This window comes from Trichosurus vulpecula, chromosome 3 (assembly GCF_011100635.1).
Source record: "Trichosurus vulpecula isolate mTriVul1 chromosome 3, mTriVul1.pri, whole genome shotgun sequence".
NCBI classification, from domain to species: domain Eukaryota; kingdom Metazoa; phylum Chordata; class Mammalia; order Diprotodontia; family Phalangeridae; genus Trichosurus; species Trichosurus vulpecula.
The window spans coordinates 214,684,312-214,711,531 of record NC_050575.1 but is presented as its reverse complement, the minus strand read 5'-3'; the positions used below and the strand labels follow the sequence as shown (position 1 = coordinate 214,711,531).

The following is a 27,220-nucleotide window of genomic DNA, read 5'->3' as shown; positions in this document are numbered from 1 at the left end:
TAGGCCAAATATATATTCTTAGTTGTTCACAGACTGGAATACAATAGAATAGAATAAATAGATGAGGGGACACAGGGGATGAGTGAAGGATCAAGTCTCTGCAGCCCCCTAGTGGTCACCTACTATAGATGATGGTTAGTCACTGAGATCCTGCCCAGGAATATTAATGTATTTGGATACCAAGCATCTTCATCCTCACGGTGGTGCCCCCAGATAGAATGCTGACACCTATAAGCAAATGGTCTTTAAAAATAAGTCTAAATGGATACAGGATCAGGGAAGACATACATTCTATCCTCTTAATTTCCAAAGGCAGAGTTTTTCTTCCATCTCCTATTTGCTCTACAGAAAAAAAAGATGATGATTGGCAGGGCAAAGGATTGTTCTGTTTGATTGGCGTAGTTGAGCACAAGCTGGACATGGAGACTGAGGATCTGGGTTTCAATACCTGTGTGACACTGGGCAAGTTAATTAGCTTTTCCGGGCCTTAATTTTCTCATCTGTAAAATCTATGATCTATTTTGTTCTGTTTAAAACAACAACACCCCCCACAATCCCTCTTCTCCCCCAAGATAAGGGCTTCCTCTTTCCAGTCAATTTTTAGCCCTTTTTTCTTTTCCTTGCCTAACCTTTCCTCTAATTCCCCCTCCCACTCATTAGACTAACAAAGTAAATATAGCCAGTCTGAAATCCTGGGAGAGAATGCCTAATTTAATCAAGTGAGCTGCCAATTAGAGGCACCTCAAGCCAATTCCTCTTACGGGTATCTTCTACCTTCTTTTATCACAAAGGCAGCTGTTGGCCAGAAGATGGTCAAGGGATTTGTTTGAATAAATGAATGTGTTCTTCTCTCCACAACTTGCTTCCTCCCTCATTTAAAAAATAATTAATATTGTTCTACTTTGTGTAGAAGAGAAGGGTTGAAGGGCAGGGACGGGAAGGGAGCAGTAAGAAGTTTCATTTTGCATGAGTTAATTGAAGTATAAATATCTGAACTGTCTCATTCCAAGAATCAAATGAAAACAGTGGCAGATAGATTCAGTTCCTAACTTACTTAAATTTTAGTTATCTATTGGCCTTCTTTGCACTTTACTTTGGTCTTGAAAAGATCCACTCCAGAACAAAATTCAGTGTTAGGCAAATAGTGAAGAATGATGACTCCCATTTATTTTAAGGTCGTTTAGAACGGGTTGATTTTTTTAGTGGGCTGATTAATTTTGGTGCTGAAGGACAATACTGCCCTGATTTATGCTGTTAAGTGATTGTCTAGGCTATTTTACTTTGGAATTATTTTCAGTTTTTGTGTGTGTTCAGATACAGGGTTGTTTGGTTTTTTTTTAAGTAGAAAGCCAAACTTCTATTATCGAGATGGAAAAGGAAATTTTCCAGGGAGAGTCCTGTCAAAAAGACACGAATCTAGGGCCCATTACCTCCAGAGGGGGAAAATTGTGGAGAAATATTTTCCTTGGGAAATCAGGTCGGTGAGCTCAACTGTAAACCCAAATTAGAAAATTAGATGAGTATAGTTTTGATATTTCCAACAGAGTGATGATAGTTGGAAGATTTTAACGGAGTAATAACTTTTTCTGGATCGTTAATCTAGTCATACTGTCAACTTTATAATGTTCCAAACTCAAAAACCTTAAGAGATCATCTTGTCCAGTTCCCTCATTTTTACACCCAAGGAAATCGTGGCTCAGAGGAGGAGCATCTTCTGTCTCCAAATCTAATACTCTTTCCATTTTTCCTTCACCCAGAAATCCACTTGCGTCTGGGAACATGCTGGGTCCCCAGAAATAAGGAGCCCAGAAGGATCCGTTAAAATGATGAACGAGTCCCATACAGATCCTTGTCTTCGGCTTTCACGCCAGAAAGCTCATCATTGACAATTCTTGCAGCCTCCGCTCTGTTTTTATTCAGGAACTCGCTTTCTTTTAGTCTGATCCACTTAATCTCTCAATTCATAATTAGGGAGAGTGCCTGATTGTGCATTCCACTTCGAGTGTTCTCATTTGCTTAAAACATTGAATCTGACTGTTCACACATCAGTGAAATAGAGCAGAGAAGGAGGCTGGGGTTGGGGTGGGGGCGGGTTGGGGGGCAGGGGTGTACTGGGCGGGCCTGCAGCTTTTCTCAATGAAAGTGTTCGCTACCGCCCAATCTTGTATCTGCTTTGCATATCATCTGTCTTAGCCACCTCATTGGCTGGTGGGAACAGGGCCCGGGCGTGACGCTAGCGCTCCGTTGCGTGCCTGGGTTGTGGCGGGCAGTTGGAGCCTGTCGGACACCCGCCCCTTCAGCTTTCTCCCGCCCCCTTTCTCCCAGCTCGCGCTCACAGCCATCTGCAAGTGGCTGTCGAAACAGGCAGATGCGATCCAGCGGCTCCCAGGGGCGGCAGCGGCAGGGGCAGGCGGGAGCAGCTGCCATCTCCTGCACCGCTGCGTCTCGCGGAGCCGCGGAGCAGTGAGACGCCTCCTGGGCCTCCACAGCGATCTGGGGGTGGTAGTTGGCCTAGGGGTGGGTAAGAAAAGCTGGGGCGGGGGTAGGGGAAGAAGAAGGCAAAGGAGGGTATTTTGGGCTCCCAGGCGCCGAATGCCTTCAAGCTCTCTGCGCTCAGTGGTTGCTGCATTCGTTCCTGGAAACTCCGAGGAGCCCAACAGATGTGGTAGAACGAGGAAGAAGGGGAAAACTTAGTGGGTAAAGGTAGGATGCAAGGACCAGGGAACCTTAGCTCGGCGCTGTAAGCTGAAGCGCTCTCTCGGGAGCAACCAGCCGGAGCCTGGAAGTTCTGCTCCCGGGACAGCCCCGAGGGCTGTGTGCTGCGACTGCGGATAAAAAGGGGTTGACAGAAAAAAAAAAAAGGAGCCCCCCCTCCTATTCCCTGGCTCAGTTTTTCCTCCTGTAACCCGAAGCCAGCTCCCTGAGTGGTCTGGTAAGCGAAAGAGAGACGCCCAAAGGAGAACATAGGAGGTTCGTCAGATATAGGGAACCTCCCCCCTAAGACCTACCACTCTCTGGATTGAAAGTTGCAAAGAATTCAAGGGGATCAGGGGAGGGAAAATTGCCTCCGCGTCCCTCTACTCTCCCCAAGCCCTTTTTTTTCTTCTTGCCGTGCTGCTGCTAGAGGTTTCGAACAGAAGCCCTGTTGTTGTGGGAGCGGAGCGCTGCGTGGAGGAGAGAGGTGAAGGGGTCCCAGCTGGCGAGTTCAAAGCATCAGGACGGATTTCAGCGCTCCATCCTAAGCTCAAGCCCCCTCCCCTTCCCTAAAAGCTCTCGCTCCCCCTCCCCCCCACCTTCAGCTTGTGATCGCATGCTTGGTAGGGGCATCAAAAGCTTCCAAGAGTGACTGAGCTTTCAGAGTTCCAGCGGAAGGAGAACACTACGGATCTCAGCGACTGCTCTAAGCCCTCTTCTAGAGCTTGGGGTGGGTTTTGGAGGGTGGGAGGGTGAAAAGCTCCAGAGAATCCAGTGACAAGTATTTAGTCCTTCTCTCCCTTTCCTGCCTTCCTCTCACTCCGGGACAGAATGAGAGCACCCAGAATGTTCCCATCGGCGGTGCTGCCACCTCTGCTTTTGCTATTGCTGGTTTCAATCCCTCGGTCACTGAGCTTGGACCCTTTTGGCTTCCCCCCTGGCAGTTCCCCAACGACGGAGCAGCCCCAGCCCCAAAAGCAGCGGCCCGGACAGCAGCAGCCCCAGCAGCAACGGGAGCCACTTAGCTACTCCCGGCTCCAGAGGAAGAGCCTAGCTGTGGACTTCATTGTGCCCTCGCTATTCAGGATTTATGCCCGGGACCTGCTACTGTTGCTTCCATCGGCACCCGGAGCCAGCCTACCCGAGGCGCGTAGTTCTCTGGCGCTGGACTGCTCGCCCCTGCTGCTGCTGCTTCTGAGGCGTCAGGGTGCCACCAGGACTGCTGCTCTGCCCCACCTACCACCCGGAGGACGAGTACTGTCCAAGGTCCTGAAAGGTGGCTCTGTGAGGAAGCTCCGCAGGGCCAAGCAGCTGGTGCTGGAAGTGGGCGAGGAAGCGATCCTGGAGGGCTGCACGGGGACCTCCACTAGTCCTCCGGAGCAGGCAGCTGTGGCCACGGCAGGGATGCTAGAGTTCAATCTTACAGAGATGTTCAGTTGGTGGGTTCGCCACGGCGAAGGGCGGCTTCGGATCCGCCTGATGCCGGAGAAGAAGGACTCTTTGCCAGGCAGAGAAATAAGACTGTCTGCAGCAATAAGAGCCTCCCAGCCTCGTCTACTTTTCCAAATCATAAGAAAGGGTGAGCTGCTCCCGTCTGCATGTTCTACCACTTTATTTTTATTCTGATCTGGTTGACGCTCCGCTTCCCCCCGCCCCCCAAATATTCAAACCCAGAGCATTTAGTTCTTAACCGGCTTTCTTTCCTCTACTTCCTAAGCTCGAAGCCCCAGCCAGAACTTCTTTCCTTTACTCCTCCTAAAGGTGGCAACTCCCTGGGAACCTTCCCCTGTGGCACAAAGGCTTGTAGAAAAGTTTCCCACACTCGGGAGCTAGCGGAATACTGCAACAGCCTTTCAGTGCGGGACACATTGGGTTGGAGCTATAACTGGGAAGCTCTTCCCTTCTCCCCGAGCCCCTAGTGGAGGGTAGAAATAATCCTTTTCTCTTAAGGATAGAGACTTAATCCTCATTGTCAAAGGCACACTTAGAACCTGTCCCTGGCCTTCAAGCATCCACCTTCTCACCATAAGCCATTTTGCTCCCCATACCACATGCCAGTGATACAGAAGATGCTTTAAATTTTCTCAGGAAAGCCGTTGCTGTTATTCCTGTTATTGGTACCTTCCTCCCCTTAAATACACAAGTGACATAGTGGGATCTGTCTTACCTCTATGGATTTATCTTCTTTTCTCCTTGTGATTCATTTCTGATCACCCCACCCCCAACTTCCCAGAGCCCTTCTAAAGACCTCGGAGGAGTTAGGGAACAGCAGAAGAGATGGGAGTTGGGAAGGATGATTGCTGTTCTTAAGTTGTGGGTAGGGTAGAAGGTTAGCTCCCCTGTCTTTCCCTCTTGTTCTCCTTTTCCCCAATTTCTTAACATAGCCATCTGCAGCAACACTCAATGCCATAACCTGGCAGGCCTCAACACTGCAGATTTCTCTGCTGGGGAGTCCTGCAATGCTGACAGATTTTTTATCTACTAACCAATTTTATTCAGCATTATACTTAGAGGGGTGGATAATCCACCTTTTTGTCCTCCTCAGAGTACCATTTCACTAGAACATCAAGTGGCTTTGGCTGGGTATTGTGTAAGTTTGAATAAAATGAAATATATAAAGGAAAATAAACAAGCCATTAAAATCATCTTTAAGAAGCCTATGCTAATTCAATTGAGCAAATCTAGCTTCGTTTGATCATCTGCATCTTTAGGACTAAATGAAATTCAAATGCTTTGCTGGTTAAAAATGCTCTCTATTAATTGAGCTGAAGGCATAGAGGAAAAAAGACCTATTGTGTAGCAACAAGTATGCTCAGATTACCCTTCCCCCTTTCTCTCTCTCTCTCTCTCTCTCTCTCTCTCTCTCTCTCTCTCTCACACACACACACACACACACACACACACACACACACAATCTCTACATCCAGAACAGCAGGAAAATTTAGAAGCTGGGGTTAGCAGATAAATACTTTCTTGTCACTACATAGAAAAGCAGTCCTAGCATGCCCCTCTCCTGGAGAAAACAGTTTGGATGCATATTTCAGCTTGAGTGCTCAGGGCATTGGGGCTTAGTGTAGCTTCTTTGTTATCTGACGTTGAGATCATCCTAGCTGGGGGTGGGGTAGGATGGGATTGGGGAGAGTGATAGGGTTTGAGGAGTATGGCTAGACTATACCTTTTCTGGACGAAGGAAGGTATGGGAGAAGTGATCTTCTTACCCTTGATACTTTCATAACAAAATGCTGGACTTAATTTTAGTGGTTATTGCTGCTGTTATTTATTATTATGAAGTGCATTTATTTACTTAATCACTTTATATATAGTCATTCTAATGAATGACTGCTGATTTGAGGAGGAAATTGAAATTTTATCCTTTTTCATTTATGTCTGCTCTCCTTCTAGACACCAGGACATTTTTTTAACCAATCATACAATGACTACAAGCCCTAACATACTTATATTAGATGTCATCAGAGGATGTTAGGTCTCAGGCATGGGTTCTCTTATTTTCAGATATAAATGTATGTTTCAAATCAGTATATATCCACCTTGAAGATATCAGTAGTGTTCCTTAATTACACATACATGATGGATGTAGAGAATATACTTAAGGAAAGCCCTTTGCTTTGAATTGATGGGGAAGGGGGTATTCTTATGTTCAGTGTCTCAAAAGGACATGTCTCCAGTTGAGTTCCAGAACTGATTTTTGGCTTGCATCAGGGCAAAACCTTTTCTAAGTATTCTAAGTCATTTTAGAGTGTGGTCCACTTGGCAGTAGGACCAAAGCTTTGTGCATCACTTGACGCATCCAGCAGGGGTTGCTTTCAGAAAGGAACACTTTAGTGGCCAGAAATTTTGGCCAAGAGTTTTTCAGCAAGAAGGAGATCAAATGATCATTGATGAGATTGAAAAAGACACTAACTGTAACTGAATGAGCTCTGCCTGACCTGTAGATAGATGGGTCACCTTATTGAATAGTTCTTCTGTCCACTTAACCACCATTCCCTTTGGGATTTATTTTGTTGCTTGGAACAGGTTGGATTTTTCTTGTCTCTGAATATTCACATTGCCTGCTTCTAAGGTAGTTGGTAGTACAGGAGCTCTACTATCCTGCCTACCAAATTTCCTTTACATAAAACACTTCAGAGAAGCTTACCATGGCTTCTCAGAATTCTCAATGACTATTTCAGAGATGGAAAAGCAATCATTAGGCTGTTGCTTCACATTTCATGTCTGGATCAGCCTGCAGAGTTGTAGTCCCATCAATATACATGTGTGAAAATCCTACATAAATCCTGCAACTTGAATTGATTGTGCTGTTCATTGTGTTCATGTGAATATGACTCTATTCTCTTGATTTAGAACTTGATTTATATTAAAGGCATTTTAATAGCATGCTGCCTGTGAAAGTAAGCATTTGCTTTTTTCTAAAAGGAAAACTAGTACAATGTGGCTCCTTAGAAGTAGGTGGCTGGTAAACTGTGATGGAGGTGGCCAGCTATTCTGATGGGACTTTTTAGTGTTAGGAGAGGGTGGTAACATGGTAGTACTGTTGCTTTGGTCATTCCCCAAGGAGTTATGGATCTGAGTGAGTCCAGAGGCTCAAAGTAAATGGCACCCCCCCTAAAAGGAGTTTTCATATCATGAGCAGAGGGCAAAGCAGTGGCTGCCAAGCAACATCTAATGTTCCATTGGAGCTAGCTGAAGGGGATTGTGATTTTGGCCAACTATGAATCCCTAAGGGCAACACATACTCCTGAGAAGGATTGTAAATTGTGACTTGTAATAACATGCCATGTTATCAGTTTTTCTTTGATGAACAACTTTGCATTCAGTAAATGAGATCAGTGCTCTAAGTACATCAGGGAAATCTTTCTGATGCCTGAAAGTGATATTCCTCTAAGTGTGGAATGGCCTTCCAAGGACAGGGGTAGGGAAAATGTGAGGGGTAGACAAGCTATAAGTCTCTATGAATCATTTTTCTAAAAGCCCATTTTATATTTTTACATGATGAGAAGCCATATGGGAATCACCTTCTGTTGTTTGTGTGGCATAACAGTTATTCAGTGTAATAGAGAGAGAGAGAGATAGAGAGAGAGAGAGAGAGAGAGAGAGAGAGAGAGAGAGAGAGAGAGAGAGAGAGAGAGAGAGAGAGAGAGCCTGGTGGTGGGCATTGGAGGATTTACCATGAAAAGACCTGGGTTCCTATTTCTAGGCTTGCTGCTTACAAGCTGTGTGGTCTTGGGCAAGTCATTCAATCTCTTTAGACCTTAGCTTTCTCATCTGTAAAATAACAGGGTTAGCTTAGATAATTCCTGAGGTTCTTTCCAGCTCTTGAGCCTATGACTAATGGATGGAAATTGCCTGGGAGGCAGATTGTGGTCAAAATCAGGAAGCAGGTTCTTAGTTTTTAACAACTAGAACTGTCTAACAATAGAATGGTAGGAAGTTTCCTGTTATTGGAAGGGTTGAGTGGGAGCTATAGTTGCTATTCCTATTCTGGATGGGAAGGTGGACTAATTGACTTTTAAGGTTCTGACCAAATCCAGAATACTATAAACAACAATCACTTGGGGTGGGAGGGGGAGGGAGGAGTCTTCTTGTGAGGTAAAACAACCAGTAAACATATAGTGATGTTGATTCTTCCATTCTCTTTCCTCTCTTGGGAGATAACCTGGCTCCTTCTCTCCTTTTTCCCCTTGACAAAAATGGGCTTAGCCATGGTTTAGCATGCCTGGCATCTGAGTCAATCCTTGTTTCATTTTGCCAGAGGTTTGAAGGGGCTGTTGTTTCTCCCAAATATCAGAGAGAGGTCTGGGGGAGGATGGCTTTTGGAAGGAGGGGCTATGACTGCTCCTTCTGGTTCTGTCTAACTGAATGATTTAGGGCCTTCTTGTGTGCAAGAGAGAACAGAGACACTTAGAACAATCATTCCTTATCCTAAAATTCTTGAAATTTTGGGGCTCAGGAAAAAATATTCAGCCTTTCCTATACCTAATCCTCTGTGAACATCTCCCTTTTGTTGGGGGTGGGGGAAAAGGATAAATCAGCTTTTAAAAGTGACACAACTTGGAGGAGATGAGTTGGAAAAATTGGACATACTGTAGTTTAAAGAAGATCAGCAAGCCTGATTTAAGGGTTGGGAGGACTGATTTATGATGAAAGATGAAAAGAATTAAATATATATGGCAAAGCTAAGTGGTGATGAAGGGGGAGCCATGGTAACAACCTACAAATATCTGAAGAGTGAGAATGGCAGAGAAATGGGAATTATTTAGTGTGGGCCTTCAAAGCGCTGGGATGAGGATCACAAATGGTTCAATTTCAGGGATATATACTTTCCTTCCCAGTGCCTGAAAGCAATCTTCTGACTGTAGAGTGATTGTAGAAGGGATAGAACATGTGGTCTAGATAAGCTACAAGTGTAGATCATAATTTTTTTAAAAAGGTAATTTCAATGACGATAAGCCATAGGGAAAGAACATAGGTTCTCAAGAGACAGAGTTTATTAATCTGATCCCTCTAGGGGACCCTTTTGACCCTAATGCCCCCATGTAAAAAAAATAATTGCATCTGTTTTTAGAATGGGGGAGGGAGGTAAATAAGAGTTTTGTTGATGAAAAATTATAGGAAATTACTTTACTTGGCATTTCTGATGTCTATATACCCTGCCCCATTTCACAGATTAGGAAGAAAAGACCCATCAAAAGGATTCAATTCACCTTGCAAATCTTAGATCTGGGAGTGAGACCTAGAACTTCTAAATTGATTTCTCAGTTTACTAGACCATGTTGCCTTCCTGAAACACTAAGCTTATTCATTACTGTTTTAAAGATGTAGCCCATGCCCCAAAGTACACATTGTAAATTCAAAAAAAGAGAAGGTAGGTGTGTTTATGTGTCTGCATTACTTGTTTGTAGAACATGTGAACACATGTATACGTATTTATGTCTCAGAGGCAGGCGAGGGGGAGGGAGATAAGAATTCTTGGTAAGGAAAATGAATTTCTTCCTTAGAAACTTGATCTACTCTAGAGGGGCCTATTTTGGGAACTTGAGAATACATTTCTCTCATGAGGGAATAGGAGAATGGAGTTGAGACTAGCCACCCCTGTACCCTCTTGTTGTCTGGCATCATAGGAGTTTACCAAACCTGCTTTGTGGAGGTCAATATATCTGCTCATTAGCATTTTAAAAAATAAGTTTTATTATTTAATACATGGGCGGCTCACACCTCTGGATTTGATGATTACTTACTATTTGTATCACTCTATGATTTAACTTCATTGTACAACTTAGGTATGAGGAAGCGTTTAATCTTTTTGTTTGTCTGTTATGTTATTTCTATATATACTACCCTTCCTCCTTGGAATTGAACTTTCCCATGAATTGATCCAACAAAGAGAAAATAGTTATTTGCTTATTATATTTAAAAAGTGGTAACTTAAAATAATAATCCCTTAGATTTATATCACACTTAATTCTTTCTAAAAGCACTTTTCATGCATTATTTCATTTGAACCTTACAATAACCCTAGGAAGTAGGTGCTATTATCATCTCTATTTTACTGATGAGGAAACTGAAGCAAACAAGTGACTTGTGTAGGATCACATGGCTAGTAAGTGTCTGAAGCTGAATTTGAACTCAGATCTTCCTAACTACAGATGGGGTGGTCTAGCAAATAGAGAAGGCATTATTGTAATTGTGCAGGTGAGGAAACAGAGGCTCAGAGAATTTGAATGACTTGTACAAGGTCACACAACTATCAGGTAGCAGAGCACAAATGAGCACAGTGCCTGGCAAACACTAGGTGCTTAATACATGCTTACTGTTGAAGTCACCTCAAAGGATAAGAACAAAATCAAATTTAAATGAGTGAAATAAATAATACAAATCAGTAGCACCACCAAAACTGTTGAAATATCAACATGAAAAGCTCCATCTTACATCATGCCCTAAAGGTCCACAGACCAGGATTTGGTGGGTAGAGGCTTCCAAAGGGTTGGTCCAACATGAGAAATGACTTTAACTCACAGTAGTAGAAACAGAGAATAACTCGAATTTAATCTTTTAAGAGACTATTAGCTCTGCTTGGCATACTGACAAGTGTGCCTTGACGTGCTCAAAGTTACCTGATTACTGGGGAGAGAGAGATATCTCACCACTAAAAGTCTGAGCTTTCTCAAATATAGTTTCTACTTTGCTCTTCCAGAAAGACACCAAATCACCACTCAGCTATTTTTAACCTATCAACAAGCATTTACTAAACTCTTACTATGTGCAAGGGACTGTGGCAGGCCTTGGGAATACAAAGACAGAAATGAAAAAGTTCCTGACCTGAAGGAGCTTACATTTACATACAAAAGCTTACACTTTTAATGCAAAAATCCATTGGAAAGATTGTAAACTCCAGCTCTACCCTTATCATGTTCATGAGCTGAACAGATGGGGCAGTTCCTACCAATCCAGGTCCAAACTATCCATTCTGAAATGGATGGAATGGAGGCAGATGTGGAATACCACCCAAGTAATTGAAATGAGCCTGTTAAGAGTAGTCAAGCCCTTAAGATACCATGGTGACTTATAACTTGGGTACTTAGAGTAGCAACTCAGTGGAGGAGAGTGCTTCTTTCCCCAGAAAATGCTGCTGGGGTCTGTTTAGCATTCATGGAGCATTTTGTCTTGGCAGTCATTTTTATTAGTCATTTCTGATCCATTGCCTCCCAAGAGTGAACATGGTTGTTCTCTCCTTGTAGAAAAGGAAAAATTGGAAGTATGTGTATGGAGAAGGAAAATAGTTTATCCAGGGATCTCACTGAGTCAGCTGAGGATTGTGCTTAAAAGGAGGAGGGGGAAAGGATAACTCTAAGTCCCAGCCTTGGACCATTGAGTCTTCATACTGTTTCTTGTCTATGTAGGGCTACCAACTTCACTCAACCTTGTAATGGCTTATTGTCCCTCACATAGGCAAAGGTGGGAATTCATATTAAAGAGAAAGCTTTGAAAGGGAGCTGAGTCATGACTGACCTGGAAGAGGGCTGGGGTCAAAATCCTCTCATTTATGAAGCAGCTTTCAGACTGGGAATTATTTTTTCTCTAATAAATATATCCTTGAACTTTTATGCCTGTCCATTCCTAAGCAAAGGTCTTCCTCTGGGGAAATTCCTGCAGGCTACCCTGAAGCTATATGGTGTGCTTTCCAAAAAGTAACAAGCCTGAGAAGCATGTATGAAGAGAGCTCTCTGGGACAGAGACTCCAACCACTTGGTTAATTAAAACATCTTTGTTCTTTGAACCTTATCTTTCTGGATAAGTAGAACAGGTGCAGGGAGAAGTAGATTGGCAGGTCCTCCTTCGGGGAGAGGGAATGGCTAAATGGTAGCCATGAAAATAAATATAAGACCCTAGGACAAAAGAAATCAGGACACTCCTAAAGGAAACCAGGCATCAGGTCAAAGGAAAATGAAAGGGTAGGCCTAAATCATTTCATATACTCTTCTTTTCTCTTCACCTTTCACTCAGTTTCCATGGGGATCTGGGTTGATGATGGAGTCCACTATTTTAATGAATGCTTATGCCCCTTTGAGTACTCTGTGATCCAACCAAACTAGATTGTTTGCATCTCCTACACCTTCCCACCTCTTTGCCTTTTTTCACTGAGTTTTTGTGCCTGGAATGCTCTGCTTGCCTCCTCTTCATCTGTTAAATGGTTACCCATCATTTAAAGCCCATTGTAGAGCCTGGGAGAGCATCCTGAGGGTACTTAGTACTAACCCATAGTTCCTAACACAAGTACTGCATTTGCATAGTCAGTAAGTATTATGTTTGCAGTAAATTAAGTAATATATATGAAGACATTTTATAACTCAGAAGCATAAATATGTGTGCATGTAAATGTAAGCTGCTATTGTTATCGTGGCCACCGAGGAAAAATTTGCATGGCGTTTACAAATGCATCCTTTTATTTTTGACTTGTAACAAATATGCATTGTCAAGTAAAACAAATTCCCCAAATGGCCATTTCTGAAAATATATGTCTTCTTCTACATCTTGAGCCCATCATCTCTCTGCTGGGAGGTAAGTAGCAGGCTTCATTATCAGTCCTCTGGAACCGAGGTTGGTCATTGCATTGGTCAGAGTTCAATGCAAAAACAGCCTAGCATACCTCCCAATCAGTCAGTTCCATGGACTTTGCTCACCCACTCTTCTGTCCCTGGCAGTTGGCCATTTATTAGTATGTTTCGATGTCATATGCTTTCATGCACAGCTTACAGCATGACAAAACCCTCACCTTGGAGGCAGGACATTTGTATTCTGTTTCTGACACTGACATTAACTAGACATTATGACCATCAGAAACATGCCTTCTAATTTCTTCACTTCAGTCTCTTGATCTTTTAAGTACAATGGTGTTATCTCATTCCCTCCTTCCACTTTCAATTACAAAATGCTGTGAATTTTTTTCCACCCAGTTCAATCAATGCCATGCCAACAAGCATTTATCAAGCACCTACTACATTCAAGGTACTATGCCAAGCCCTGGGGATACAAAGACCCTCCCTTGCTCCTCCCCCTCAAAAGGAAAAACAGTCCCTATTCTCAGGAAACTTGCATTCTCCTAAACTTATTTGAGCTACATTTTCCCCTCCTTTCATTTTTAGTTTCAAAATCTCATCAATTGTATCCAGTGCAAGCCAAGCAACATTTATCCAGCACTAATTAAGTGAAAGGCCTTGTTCAAGGTATTGGTGACACAAAGACAAAAATGAAACAGTTCTTGCTCTCAAGAAGTTCACATTTTACCAAGCTGACATGAGCTACACTCTTCCCTCTTTTCTCTTAGCTCTTATATGTTCAATCAAATTTCATCTACTTAACATCTCTCCCACGTGTGATAGGTCTTTGAAAAATCATTAGAAAGAGGCTATAGCTTCAAAGTAGCTGGGTTCGAATCCCACCTCTGACACTTTTTTTTAATCTAGGACAAATTATTTAGCCTTTCTGGGTCTCTGTTTCCCTTTCTAGAGAATGAGAGTGTTAAACTAAGTGGACTTCAGGGATGCTTCTGGCCCTAGATTTATGGTGCTTTGACACCATTGCCATCTTCTTAATCAGGACTGCTTAATCAGTAACTTGACCTCCTGCAATGACCTGTTAGGACAGGTCTTCTCATAGATCTTTTATATCACTGCCAGACTAATCTTTATCCAGTGCCTGGTCCATGTCAAAACCCACCAATGGTTCTCTATTTCCTACTAGGCATAGAATATAACCTGGCATTCAAGGTCATCCACAGTATTGTACTATCTTACCTTTTCATCCTAATGCCATACTCCTTGCCTCCATGTATTCTGTGCTCCAGTCAGAAGGAACCTCCTCACATCTTTGGTATGTACTCTAACTTTTCCCACCTCTGCCTTCGCTCATACTATTTTTGATGTTTGAGATGCCTTGTCCTCCATCACCTGTTCAATTCCCAATCATTCATTAAGCCACAGTCCCAAAATTGCCTCCTCCATGAAGCCTCCTCCTATCTTCCTCAGTTGAAAATGAGCTTTACATCATTAGCACTCATGGAACACTTGACTCACACCTCTTTTATGCACTTCCCTTGTGTTATTTTGTGTTGGAGTGTTGTATACTATATCCTTCTGGACTGTAAGCTTCACAAAGGCAGAGAGCATATGGTTATCTAAACTTCTATCTTCTCTTCTTCGAATAATGAATGCCCTGTTCACAGTAAGCACTTAATACTTGCTTGTTGAGTTCAATTGAGTTTTACCCACTGCTTTATCACCACCCACTCAATAGGAATGTTGCAGAAGATCATCACACTGTCTTTTTAAAAGCGTTATGAAAATAAGCATCGGTGCTTATGGCCAGAGTGAGCTTAAAGAAATCTGGCAATGTCAATAGAGGGCATTCATTACCGCCTCCTTTTCCTTTATCTTCCCAATTGTTTTCATTTTCATGGGGATCCCATTCTATACCTAGCTGCTTCTGTTAAAAGTAGAATGGAATGAGACAGTGGAATGTGTGAAGATACAGAGAGGAGAAGAATATGTGAGCAGGTTCCCTTAGGTGGTGGACAAGTATGGACTGGTGGACACAGAATAGAGGTGAGAGTGCTTGAGAAGGGGGAAGGGACATTTTACTAGGCTAGAAGTAGAAGCAAATGTGCAGGTAGAGTCAGAGGAAAAAAGAACTTGTTCCAGATGTTCTTGATCTTCTTAGTAAAGTATGATGCCAGTTCATGCCTACCTAGATCACCAAGTATTTCAACCTCTCTACTCACTTTCATTGGTTCTTGCTTTCCTATGCCTTCCTCCTCAGGCATCTCCCTGGCAAATCCTGCTGAGGAAGGGCACCAAAATTTTTTGCTGTATTTTCTTTGTATCAACCTGGGCAGCTGAGGTGAGAAGCCCGCCTCATGGAAATCTTCTTTTTGAAATGGACCACATTTGTCTTGACACAGTAATTTGAAGAGTTTGGTTGAAGAAAAATGTCATGAAGCACAAATGCAGATTTGATACATCTGACCTTTCTTTTCTTCAGAACAATAAATGTCAAACAGCTTAAAATGACAGGCTGGGGTGGCTGCTGGTTATTGATGTGTTTAAATATTTGGGTACAGAGCCTGTCTTGGACTTAAGTCTGATTTACATGAAGAGTCTGATTTATGGCAGGGAAAAACTTTGAAGAAACCCAGAGTTGGGGCTGTTTATGTCTGAGAAAACTGCGAGCCTGAAGTGAAAACATAATTGATCTTTGAAAGGACCAGAGACATTTGATAATATTGGGAAACTAATTTTGCTTTGAAAAATCATCTTTCTTTTTTCTCTCATGTTCCCTGATTCTCTGGTTGGCAATGACTTTCTCCCTCAAATATCACTTAGCTCTTTATTTTGCTGTTTCTTAATATGATTGTCATGTAATAATGGGCACTAAGGGTGGTTAGGTAGGGCAGTGGATAGAATGCCAAGCCAGGAGTCAGGAAGACTCATCTTCCTGAATTCAAATCTGGCCTCAGTCAGTTACTAGTTATGTGACCCTGGGCAAGTCATTTAACCATATTTGCCTCGGTTTACTTATCTGTAAAATAAGCTGGAGAAGGAGAGGGCAAAGTATTCCTATATCTTTGCCAAGAAAACCACAAATGGGGTCATTGAGTCAGACATGACTGAAAAACTACTGAACAATGTATAATTAATGTGTATTAAAGCTCTCAACGTTGTGGATCCCTTTACTAGTCTGTGAGTTCTATGCAAGTAAACCAATCATGGCTTCTCTAGATTCTGCATGTTCCCCAGTCTCTGTGACAATGCTATCAGTGCAATAGTTGCTTAATCAGAGAATATTGTTGGTGTTAATGCTTTGTAGTGCTACAAAGGAAGAGAAAACATCACGCAACACTACGTAGGATCTCTTCTATTTTATGAGAAATCATTCTCTCATCATTTTTACTTGTCTAATTTCTTCCATTTTACTGAAGATATTTTACTGTTAAAATGGAAAGAAAGGGAAATCAGAGAGTGATATTACATCAGCTAGAGTGAAGCCTTTTAAAACCCCAATCTTGGAACTCAGAGTAAAATGATTTCCCTAATATCATTCCCAGTTATTGTCTTAAGAAGAGAGGTGTGGATAGTGATTGACCCTTTTATAAAATTCTCCAAAGTATTTTTTTCCTGACCACAGTTTTTGGAGGGGGTTCAATTTAGTTTGTTTTAGTTCACATTATGTATACCCTTTGGCACCTAACTATAATCCTCAAAATGGGATTGACTTGAAAAGGAATTAAAGCACAAACAAATAAAATAGGCATTGGTTCCATATGGTACATTTAGATATTGTAGCATGAAACAAACCTCCTCCATCAAAGAACGAAACTAAAACTGTGACCAGAAGTCTTTAAATGGAGGCTGGATATTGAGGATGTTGTAGAGATTGTATAAACTAGGACACTTGTGGGGCCCTTCCAACACAGATGCTGTGATTCTGTGACTATCAAATGTTATGTTAATTGACATATCTAAAGTTCCTAAAGAAATGTTGGTAACTTAATCTATTCTCAGCACAAATACAGAACCTTCATAATTTCAGGGCAAAAAAAAAGTCTTTACTACAAAAATACATTTTGAAAACAAAAGCAGACATGGAAGAGCCATGATATAGTGATTAGAAGTCCTGCCAGAAATCAGGAGAATTGGTTGGGCTCTTATCCCAGCTCTAGCATTAACTCACCATGTGACTTTGGGAAAGCCCCTTAGCTTCCCTGGGCCTGGGTATTTTCAATTGTAAAATGTGGATATTGAACTATATCATTGGTGAGGAACCTTCTGATTCTAAAATTTTCTTTTCTTTAGCTAATGTTGAAGTGCTATAGAGATGATTATAGTAGAAGTAAATTGTTCTAGGTATGTTCTTTTTTTCCTATTAATTAATTAATTAATTAATTTTTAGTTTTCAACATTCACTTCTACAAGATTTTGAGTTGCAAGTTTTCTCCCCATATCTCTCCCCCCCACTTCCAGATGGTGTGCATTCTGATTGCCCCTTCCCCCAATCTGCCCTTCTTTCTATCATCCCCACCCCCTTCTCTTATCTCCTTCCCTTCTATTTTCTTGTAGGGTAAGATAGATCTCTATGCCCCATTGCCTGTACATCCTATTTCCCAGTTGCATGTAAAAACAAATTTTAACATCCATTTTTAAAACTTTGAATTCCAAATTCTCTCCCTCCTTCCCTCCCCACTCACTCTCATTGAGAAGGCAAGCAATTCAACATAGGTTATACATCTGTAGTCATGCAAAACACTTCCATAATAGTCACATTGTGAAAGACTAACTATATTTCCCTTCATCCTATGCCCCCGTTTATTCTGTTCTCTTCTTTTACCCTGTCCCTCCTCAAAAAGGTTTGCTTCTGATTACCTCCTCCCCCAATCTGCCCTCCCTTCTATCATCTCCCCCTTCTCTTATCCCCTTCCCCCCTACTTTTCTGTAGGGTAAGATAGATTTCCATACCCAATCGAGTGTGTATGTTATTGCCTCTTTAAGCCAAATCTGATGAAAGGTTCACTCGTTCCTTCTCACCTTCCCCCTCTTCCATTCCAATGTAAAAGTTCTTTCTTGCCTCTTTTATGTGAGATAATTTACCCCATTCTATCTTTCCCTTTCTCCTTCTCACACTCCATTCTTCTCTCACCCCTTAATTTTATTTTTTAGATATCATCCCTTCGTATTCAGCTCACCCTGTGCCCTCTGTCTATATCTATCTATCTATCTATATCTATCTATCTGTCTATCTATCTATCTATCTATTTATCTATCTCTATCTCTATATTCCCTCTAACTACCCTAATACTGAGAAAGGTGTTTTGAGTTACATATATCATCTTTCCATATAGGAATGTAAACAGTTCAACTTTAGTAATTCCCTTATGATTTCTCTTTCCTGTTTACCTTTTTATGCTTCTCTTGAGTCTTGTATTTGAAAGTCAAATTTTCTATTCAGCTCTGGTCTTTTCATTAAGAATGCTTGAAAGTCCTCTATTTCATTGAATATCCATTTTCCCCCCAAAGGATTATAGTCAGTTTTGCTGGGTAGGTGTTGGGTAGGCTCTGGCCTTAGTTTTAATCCTATCTCCTTTGACTTCTGGAACATCATATTTTAAGCCCTCTGATCCCTTAATGTAGAAATGACTAAATCTTGTGTTATCCTGATTGTGTTTCTACAATATTTGAATTGTTTCTTTCTGGATGCTTACAACACTTTCTTCTTGACCTGGGAACTCTGGAATTTGGCTATAATATTCCTAGGAGTTTTCCTTTTGGAATCTCTTTCAGGAGGTGATTGGTGGATTCTTTCCATTTCTATTTTACCTTCTGGTTCTAGAATATCAGGGCAATTTTCCTTGATAATTTCTTGAAAGATGATATCTAGGCTCTTTTTTGATCATGGCCTTCAGGTAGTCCCATAATTTTTAAATTATCTATCCTGGATCTATTTTCCAAGTCAGTTGTTTTTTCCAATGAGATATTTCACATTGTCTTCTACTTTTCATTCTTTTGGTTTTGCTTATAATTTCTTGATTTCTCATAGAGTCATTAGCTTCCATTTGCTCCATTCTAATTTTTAAGGAATTATTTTCTTCAGTGACCTTTTTCCATTTGTCCAATTCTACTTTTTAAGGCACTGTTCTCCTTATTGGCTTTTTGGACCTCTTTTGCCATTTGGGTTAGTCTATTTTTGAAAGTGTTATTTTCTTCAGTATTTTTTGGTTCTCCTTTAGCAAACTGTTGACTCATTTTTCATGATTTTCTTACATCATTCTCATTTCTCTTCCCAAGTATTCCTCTGCTTCTCTTACTTGGTTTTCGCAATTCTTTTTGAGCTCTTCCATTGCCTCAGACCAATTCATATTTTTCTTGGAGACTTTGGATGTGGGAGCTTTGAATTTGAATTTGTTGTCTTCTTCTGGTTGTATGTTTTGATCTTCTTTGTTGCCAAAGTAAGATTCTATAGTCTGAGTTTTTCCTGCTGTTTGCTCACTTTTCCAGCCAATTACTTGACTTTTTAACTCTTTGTTAAGGTAGGGTTCTGCTTCTTGTGTGGAGACTATATCATCCAAAGCTTCAGGGGTTTTGTGCAGCTGTTTTTAGAGATACTTGTAGGGACCTGCAAATTTTCACTTCTTCCAAGGTGGTGTGATCAATGGAGAGGTATTTACTCCTCTCCTGGCCGGTGCTCTGGTCTGTGAGTGACCACAAGCACTCTTTTCTGCCTTGGAACTGTGAAAAGGATTCCCTCTCCATTGCTGCCAGAAGCTTTGCCACACCAGCTCTCCTGCCCACCCCAGGACCACCACCCAGGACTATGACTCAGATCCAAGCATGAGCAAAGCAAGAGAATCCTGCCTCAGTGCCAGCAAAGAGGTCCCTGTAATCCCCCTCCAGTCAGCCACTTGATCCCCCCACCACTGTCTGTGGAGTGAGAGCTCTGGAAGCAGCTGCCACTGCTGCTGCCCTGGAGCTGGGGCCAGACCATGCTTCTCTCTCACCCAGGTCTGACAGACATTTCCCACTGACCTTCTAAGTTGTCTTTGTTGTTTGTGGGTTGAGAAGTGTGGAAACTGCCACAGCTGCCAGTGATTCAGTCCCTGAGGCTTTCTCAAGGTTTGCTGGGGCCGGGTCTGTGCTGGTATATTTTGTGCTGGACTATGCTCCTCTCTCAGACTGTTGCAGTAGACCTTTCCTGTCAACCTTTCAGGTTGTCTTGGTCTGGAAATTTGTTTTACTCTATCATTTTGTGGGTTCTGCTGCTCTAGAATTTGTTTAGAGTCATTTTTACCGGTATTTGGAGGGGTTTGGGAGAGAGCTTAAGCAAGTCCCTGCTTTTACTCTGCCATCTTGGCATAGTAATGTTCTTCCTGGCATCACCCAGGGTTCGGGACTGAGGCTGGCACCAGTCCTGGGTTAGTAGATCATCATAGAATGAGAATTTTTGAGCAGTGAAAAGCTGCGACTAGAAGGCTAATCAAATTGAATTCAACAAACATTTATTAAGCATCCATTATGTTCTAGGCAGTGAGATACAAAAACGAAAAATAGAAAAATAATTTTTCCCTCAAGGAGCTTACATTCTACCCAATCCCTTTGTGAGGAGTAGTTAAAAGTCCTGCGTTGGCCACGCAGAGCCAGGGGTCATTTATTGGAGTCTATTGTTGTTATTGAGTCATTTCAGTCATGCCTGACTCTTGGTGACCCCATTTGGAGTTTTCTTGGCACAGATACAGGAGTGATTTGCCATTTCCTTCTCTAGTTCATTTTACAAATGAGGAAATGAGGCTAATGGTGTTAAATGACTTGCCCAGGATCACACAGCTAGGAAGTGTTTGAGAATGGATTTGAACTCATAAAATGAGTCTTTCTGACTCCACGCCTAGTGCTCTGTCTACTGTGCCATCTATCTTCCCCATTAAAGTCTACACGTACAGGTTCCTAAACAGAGGCATTAGAGGTAGAATGTAGATTCCAGATGTATGGGTATAAAAGGATCATAAATATTGAGAGACAAGGGAAAATATATACTGTTGGGTTAGGCAATGCATTTAGATACTGGAGGAAGTAAAATAGGTTCAGGCTTCACAGAGTCCAAGACATTTTGCAGCACCAGGGTCTTATTGGTAGATGTGTGTCTTTTATTTATTTGTACTCAACCATGAGAGGGCAGCTAGTCCCAACCTTCTAGTTTCCCCATATTTTCTTTTGTCAATAAGAATGAGTGCTCTCAGCTGATAAAATACCAACTGAGGGTATGGGCAACTAAGGTTAGTTGGAAAGTCATTGATAACCAGCTCAAATGGGTGTGGTATTGACAGATAGCATCTGTGCAATGGAAAGACAACTGGACTTGGAGTCAGAGGGCCCAATCCTTATTCCCTGCATGACCCTGGGCAAGTCATTTTACTTTCTGTGAGTCCCAGCTTCCTCATCTGTCTATTGAAGGGGTTGGACTAGATGACTTCTGAGATCTCTTCTAACCCTAAACCTATGATCATATGTGTGATGCTATGCCCCTGTATCTGGCATTCCCTCATCACTTTTGCCCCTTAGAATTCCTAGTTTCCTTTAAAGCTCAATTCAAGTACTACTTCTCAATGAGACCTTTCCTTATTATGCTTTCCCCACTGCCACTAGTACCTTCCTCCCTCTAAATTACCTTTTTGTTGTCTACCCCATCAATTAGAGAATTTATTTAAGTCCTGCTCTGTGCTATGTGCTATGCTAAACTCTTTGCAAATATTATCTAATTTAATCTTTTAATAATCATAAATGCTATTATTTACAGTTGAGGAAACTGAGGTAAACAGAAATTAAGTGACTTGCCCAGGGTCACACTGCTAGTAAGTATTTAAGACTGGATTTGAACTCAGGTCTTCCTGACTCCAGGCCCAGCACTCTATCAACTACCTCAGTCCCTCCAAAGAATGTAGACTCTTTGAGGGCAGGTACTGTTTCATTTTTTTCTTTGTACTCCTCATACTTAGCATGATGCCTAGCACATAGTAGACACTCAATAATGATTGCTGATTGATTGGCCCCATGAGCCTTTTGACAAGAATGATTTATTAACTACTATCAGAAAACAGATACTAGAATAAGACCTTTGAAAATTATTTTCATTTCTATCCAAAAAGGGAAACCAGATTATTTTCAGGTACTCAACAGGATGCAGGAGAACACTAAATTGAGCTGTGCTAAATTTGTTCAGTCCCAGAGAAACACAGAGGAGTAACTTCAAGTCTCTGATTCCATGGTTGTTACTGACAACTGCTTCCAACCAGGAAAGAAGCTGTGAGGAGAGAACAAAGCCCAACCCTGCTGCACCTCTATCTACTCACTCCAGGGGAGAGCAGAGGGGCCGAGGAAGAGTGGAAATAGGGGAGGAAATATGGTGAAGAGAACAGAATGGTACTGGAGCAGATAGTGCTGCTTGGAAGATCTTTGGCTTATTACTTAATGACTCCTTAACTCTTTTCTTAGCAGCAGGAGATACCCTGTTTTAGAGATTAAAAATGGACCTTCTGGAATTAGTGTCAACAGCTGAAAGGTTGACAGAGGTTCCCACCTCTAATGTGCCTGCTTGGCAGAAAATTACGATGAAGATCATCTTCTGATGAAGAGAGGATAGGGCATGGGTATGAAGGAGGGGATTCTTTGGGAATATCTGAGAAGCTTCTCTGACCTTGGAACTCTCACAGGCTTGATCATATCGATTTCCTCCTCCAACAGCATCCTGTTACCTCTAGAATAAAATGCAGACTTCTCTGTTTGGCATTTGGCAGTCACAACCTGACACCAACCTACTTTTTCCAGGCTTGTAGAGGGCATGGATAGGAGTAATCTAAATAAGCCTCTCAGGGTCTTTATCAGGGTCAAATGAGATAATAATTGTAAAATGCCTAGCATAGTGCCTGGGACATAGTAAGCATTATGTAAATATTAGTTATTATGTTTAATATTATCCTTTTTACTGTTTCTCACATATGGTACTTCATCTCCCATCTCCCTACTTTTGTATACACTGTTCCTCATGTATAGAAGGTACTTCTTCTTCATTGCCCCCTCTTTGAATCCCTAGTTTCTTTCAAAACTCAGCTCAAATGTCACCTCTGTAGTCTTTCCTGATCTCCCCTAGCAGCTGCCCTCTCCCCAATTATATATTTTGTGTACATATATGCATGTATATATGTATACACACATATACATGCGTACATATGTACATATGTGTGTATATATATGCACATATACATACTTATACACATACATACATACATATTGTTTATTTGGCTAGAATATGAACTCCTTAAGTAATGAACCATATATTTCAATTTGGTCTATGTTTCCCTAGTACTTAGCTCAGTGCTTGGGACCCAGTAGGCATTACTTACTAAATACTTATTTATGGATTGGTTTTTGCCACTAACTAGCTTGTAGCATCAGGCAAGTTTCTCCAACTTTGGGACCTTAGTTTCTTCAGCTGCAGAATGGAGAGAATTGGATTAGATGCTATTGAAGGGCCCTTCCAGCTCTAAATCCTAAAAATATGTATTACGTACTTTCTCTAGATTAGTACTGTGCTAGGTTTATTCCCTTTTTGGGAGGGGGAAGCATTCAGGGTTAAGTGATTTGCCTAGGTTTGAACAGCTAATAAGCGTCTGAGGTCACGTTTGAACTCAGGTCCTCCTGACTTGAGTCAGCGCTCTATCCACTGGCCACCTAGCTGCCCCAGGGTTATTCTTAACAAAAGTGAAGGGAGTAGGGAGAAATAAGTTTGGATAAGTGGTGCCCAATCCTAGAGGGTTTGAAAAGTCAGATAGAGGCATTCAATCGGGATGCAGTGGAAAATAGAGAAGCCATGTAAATCTTTAAGCAAGGCTATGAAATGAATCATGTTTTATGAAGATCAGAATATTAGTGATATCTGAGCCCTGTGTGCCAGTCAAACTGGTCTACTTGTTGTTACCTTTAAAAATGAATTTCATCTCTGATCTCCATGCCTTTACAGCATGGAACCTCCAGGCTCTTCCATAGGCCTGGATGTGCCTTTCGCAATCTCTAAGTCCCATCAAGTCTTAGCTCAAGTGCCATCTCCTAAAAGAGGCTGATAATCACCCTCAGATTTCCTTGCATTTATGTTATATATGCTTTTCTGTGTTCTTGCTATTTCCTCCCAGTAGAATATAAGCTTTTTGAGGCCAGGAGTAGTTTCATTTTTGACTTTGTATCACAAGCACACAGAAATGATCTGACGCACAGAAGCACTTAACAAATGCTTGTGGGATTGAATTCAGTTGAATCTGGGACAAGAGAAACTAAATGAAAGGAGTCAAGCAAAGTTTAGTCATTCATTAATTCATTCACTCACTCATTCATTTCTTTAAGAATTCTGGACTAGAGTGGTGGCAGTCTAAATGAAGAAGGGATGAATCCATAAACGCTGTGAAGGAAGAAGCTATAGGACTTAGTGATAGATTATACAAAGTGTTCCCAAGATCTTAGTGAAGTTGTAAATTTTAATAGGTTAAATCATTGGTGTCAATAGAAATAGGGCCACTGAACCATTCATAAGGATCACTGCAGGCTGCAGATTCACTTAGAAAACCACATGTTAACATTACCTATATCCTATTACATTTTTTTTTGTTAAATATTTCCCAATTACATTTTAATCTGGTTCACCTGTGGGCAAGAAATTTGACACCTCTGGTTTAAATCGCTTAAAATTGTGCTAATACTTTTGGAACACCCCATTCAGGAAGTGAAGGAGAGGGAGCATTCAACAAGAATTTAAAAAGGAAATAATGATTTTTTAAAACAATGAAGAATTTGGGAAAGTAGCCAGTTGGGAGGGAAGATGGTAATATTGGTTTCACACATGTTGAGTTTGGACACTGTGCCAACCAAGTAGAGACACTCAGCAGACAGTTAGAAATATAGCATTAGAGTGCAGGTCAGGGCTGGTAATGTAGATTTGGGAGCCATCAGCATAGAGACTTTCCAATATAAATTATGCACTTTGCTTGAAACTTAATTTCATGCTTTTCAGAGAAAAAAGGAAGGAAGAAAGCCCACTGAATTATGGATTATTTAACTGTATTAAAGGTGATTCTCCCCTCCCTTCCACTGTGTGGGTTGGTATCCATTGTGCTCCTTTCCCCTTCTCTTCAAAAGTCAGAGATGCTTTTGTCTCCATTTCTTGTGAGATTCAGAGGATTTCCAAAGAAACAATTAAGAAACCAAGGAGAAGGGGGACATTCATTGGGGAATGGGGCTGCTCTCTTGTTGATGATGTCCTCAGAAATGCTTTCTATCACAACGGTAATAAGAGAAAAATAAGGCATGCCTAAAGAGGAAAGCAACCATTTCTATTTATGGGGGGTGGGGAGGAAGTTATTTAAAGAGCATATTTTCTGTTCCCACTGCCAGCCATCCTGTTGTTTGATTTAAAGCTTTCCTAAAATCAAGCCCTGATTCTCAAGAAGAGATCAGCTGTTTGGCAGAAAATTATATCTGATGAAGGGGGGTTGCTGAGATGGGGTGGATTGGCCTGAAGGAGGCAATTCTTTTGGAACATCTGAGAAGCTTCCCTGTGATACCTAGAGCTGAGGAAACAGAAACGGCAAGCGGCATGTAGGCATGCAGTGTGCAAACGTGCAACATACTGACACCAGCTGGATAGCCATGCTGCATACAGATGCAGAACCTTCTCAGGTCTGGTGTAGTTTTTGCAGCATTATCATTTTTAAAACAGCCACTGTGGGCACAGAGCTGGATACAGAGAAAGAGTATAGCAGTGTAAACTGCAATTCTAACTTTGTTCCTAACACTGACCCTGAGCAAGTTGCTGATTCCTCCTAGGTCTCCATTTTCTCACCTGACAAATAGAGATAGTGATATCAGTCGACATCAGTTTGCCCTTCTTAGTGACTTAACCCTCTAAACACTGGACCTCCCACATAGGGGCCTGCACTGTCTGGATTGCTGAGTACAAATCTAGCCAGCCCCAGCTATGCTTCATGCTTCACGCTGGCCTTCTCGCCATCTTCCATGATGCTGTGTTATTTCTGCCTTCCCTTAACTCCCCCAAGCTTTTCAGATCTGGGACCATAATCAAGTCAATACTGACAGCTCTTGTAAAGAGCATACCTATTAATTCCCCTGTGCCTCTTCGCAGCATCCCGAACCAAAACATTTTGCCCTGGTCCCCAATCCCCTATGTGTGTTATCTTTGCCCAATTAAGCTCCTCGAGGTCAGAGACTGCCTTGCTTTTTATATTTGTACCACTTAGCACAGTGCCTGGCACATAGTAAGTGCTTATTAAATGCTTGTTGATTGACTGAAGAGATCACTTCTGGGTGAGGAAATCAGAGAAGGCTTCTTGAAGAAGGAGGTCATTGAGCTCGACCTGGATGAACTTGATATTATTATTTCATTCGTTCATTCATTTGGAGTATTTAGAAGATAAAGTGAATGCATCGCATTTACAGGGTGTTTAAATGTTTGTAGAGTACATGAATGATAGATGTGGAAATACTGTGAAAAGTTCAAAGTGCTGAACACATATGAGGTGTTATTTCTGTGAACCACTTCCTGACCTCATGGAGTTTAGAATCTAAGACAGACATATCAGTGTGGATTTTACTTAACAAGGGGTTAAGAACCAGAGCATAGAGAAATATGTTCCTGCCAAAACATCCAAGGAGGTCCTCTCCTCTTCCAAGTTCAATTCAACACACATTTATAAAATGCCTACTATGGGTAAGGCACAGTGCTAGGCACTTGGAAGACAAAAATCATACAGTCCCCATGTTCAAAGTTCTTATGTTCTACTGGGGTGGGGGGTTAAAACATGCTCACAGATAAACACCGGGCAATATGAGAAAGCCCTAACAACTTGGGAGGAGGTATTAGGAAAAGATTCCCGTAGATGGTGGCACCTGAGTTGGAGGTGGGAAGGGAGAGGACTCCAAGGGCACAGAGATGGGAGATATCTTGCTTAGTTTAGGGGATAGCAAGTAGGATAGTTTGTCTTAAATGTAGAGTGTATGAAGGAGAAATGTACAAGTCTAGAAAGGTAAGTTGGAAACAGATCATGGTCGGCTTCAAATGCCATGCTAAGGAATTTATTTTTTAATCTTAGAGGCAAGTGGGAGCCACCAAAGACTAAAGCAGGAGAGTGACAATGCTCTGACATGGTTTTAGGGATATGAATTTGGCAGTTGTGTGGAGGATGAATTGGAGAGGGATTGGAGCCTAGAAGCAAGGAAGCCAATTAGGTGACTGTTATAGTAGTCTTGGCAAAAGATGGAAAGCACTTGAACTAGTGCAGTGGAAATGTAGATGGATGGAAGGGAAGAGAGGAGAGATGTTTTTATGGCAGAATTGATAAGACTTGGCTATTGGTTGGATATGAGAGTGGAGGGAAAAGGAAAGGTCAAGGAGGAAACCTGAGTTGCTA

At 41.7% G+C, this 27,220-nt stretch overlaps 1 protein-coding gene across 1 annotated transcript in view; it reads left to right on the top strand.

Moving 5' to 3' along the window:
- The first annotated feature begins 3,525 nt into the window (after positions 1-3,525).
- The window catches only part of ALK (ALK receptor tyrosine kinase), a 1,045,272-nt gene continuing 1,021,577 nt past the window's right edge, over positions 3,526-27,220 (top strand). Inside the window, exon 1 of the mRNA XM_036748712.1 lies at positions 3,526-4,273. Within this exon, the coding sequence (XP_036604607.1) occupies positions 3,526-4,273 (748 nt within the window). The remainder of the gene's footprint in view (positions 4,274-27,220) is intronic.